The 1,158-nt window shown below is 44.9% G+C and overlaps 1 protein-coding gene across 1 annotated transcript in view; it reads right to left on the bottom strand.

Moving 5' to 3' along the window:
• Positions 1–2: 2 nt before the first annotated feature.
• T265_14183 (hypothetical protein) overlaps positions 3–1,158 on the bottom strand; it is a gene marked incomplete at both ends in the record, with an annotated part of 3,138 nt that continues 1,982 nt past the window's right edge. Inside the window, one exon of the mRNA XM_009172391.1 lies at positions 3–1,071. Coding sequence (XP_009170655.1) covers positions 3–1,071 — 1,069 coding nt within the window. The remainder of the gene's footprint in view (positions 1,072–1,158) is intronic.

Genomic DNA, 1,158 nt, shown 5'->3' with positions numbered 1-1,158 from the left:
ACCGGTTCCAATTGATTCTTGTTGTGCATATTTCCCGTTAAGTGTTTGGCTCCATCCGGGACAGTCCATAGGGTGAAATTGAGTTGAGTTTCCATGAGTAAGTGGGCGTATAGGCGAGCAATGGTTTCCGTGTTATTGACTTGTTCGATGAATGGTAGGAAGAGGAATAGGAAGGGTAGATCGTACTCCGGTATTTTGTATTGGTATCCTGCTTGGGTCTCGTTCAATTGTATGTTCATTGCTATCCCAGTGTTCAATGGTTTCCCAGCGGCTAGTGGGAAGTAGTGTCCGAAAGTATTATCCCAGCAGGGCGTTTTTTGTTTCAGGCAGTTCATCTGGTTGTCAAATTTGAAGTTGTAGTGGACTGTTTCACCTTGGTGGAATGTCTTGACATTTGCTAATCCCAGTAGACCCTCGTCACTGTCTTTGTTCCAGTATGTATTGCTGGGTAGTTTTATTTGTTGGTTGACCATGGTATTAATATCAATGGCTGTTGGTGATGTGATCCCATCTAGGATGCCAAGTGAGTCCTTGGCTATGTATGCGTACGGGGTTGTGTTGAGCGCTGGCGTGTCTTGTTGCGTAGTCGAACTAAGACTTTGCTGAAGTGGTACAAAATGGCTAGAGCGAATAGAACCAGAATTATAATGTATGTAGTCGTAAACTGCGACGAGGTTCGCAAGAGGGTCTCTAAAATTGTCACCACCCTTATTAACTGTCCAAAATTCGAATATCTGATACGGGATACATGTGACGTAGTATTGAGTGATCCCCGTGTCCGCAGGTTTGTATTGAGCCAATGTAAGGTGTTGTTTTCGGGTGACCGTGACATCTGTCTTATAGTAGTGGATGCCGAAGAGCGATTGAGCGTGTTTCGCCACTGCGAGATTCGGTCCGTATGATTCATCCTCTTGAGTGTCTAGTCTTTGTCTCTTAGTTTCCATGATAGATACTGTCTCGGGTTCTTCTTGTTCTTTCTTTGGTGCGACAGTTGTTGTTGTCGCGGTGGTGGTTGCAGTTGTGGGCTTTGTTTCTTGTTCCTCTGGTTTTATAGTAGTCGTGGTTGGAGGTCTGGTTGGAGGTTCCGGTTTAATAGTGGGCGGAGGTTCTGTTTGTGTTGGTGGCGGAGGAGTTATCTTTGGATAATTTTTTCGTCTT

This window comes from Opisthorchis viverrini (assembly GCF_000715545.1).
Source record: "Opisthorchis viverrini unplaced genomic scaffold opera_v5_154, whole genome shotgun sequence".
In the NCBI taxonomy this organism is placed as follows: Eukaryota; Metazoa; Platyhelminthes; class Trematoda; order Opisthorchiida; family Opisthorchiidae; genus Opisthorchis; species Opisthorchis viverrini.
This window is presented reverse-complemented; position numbering and strand designations above follow the sequence as displayed.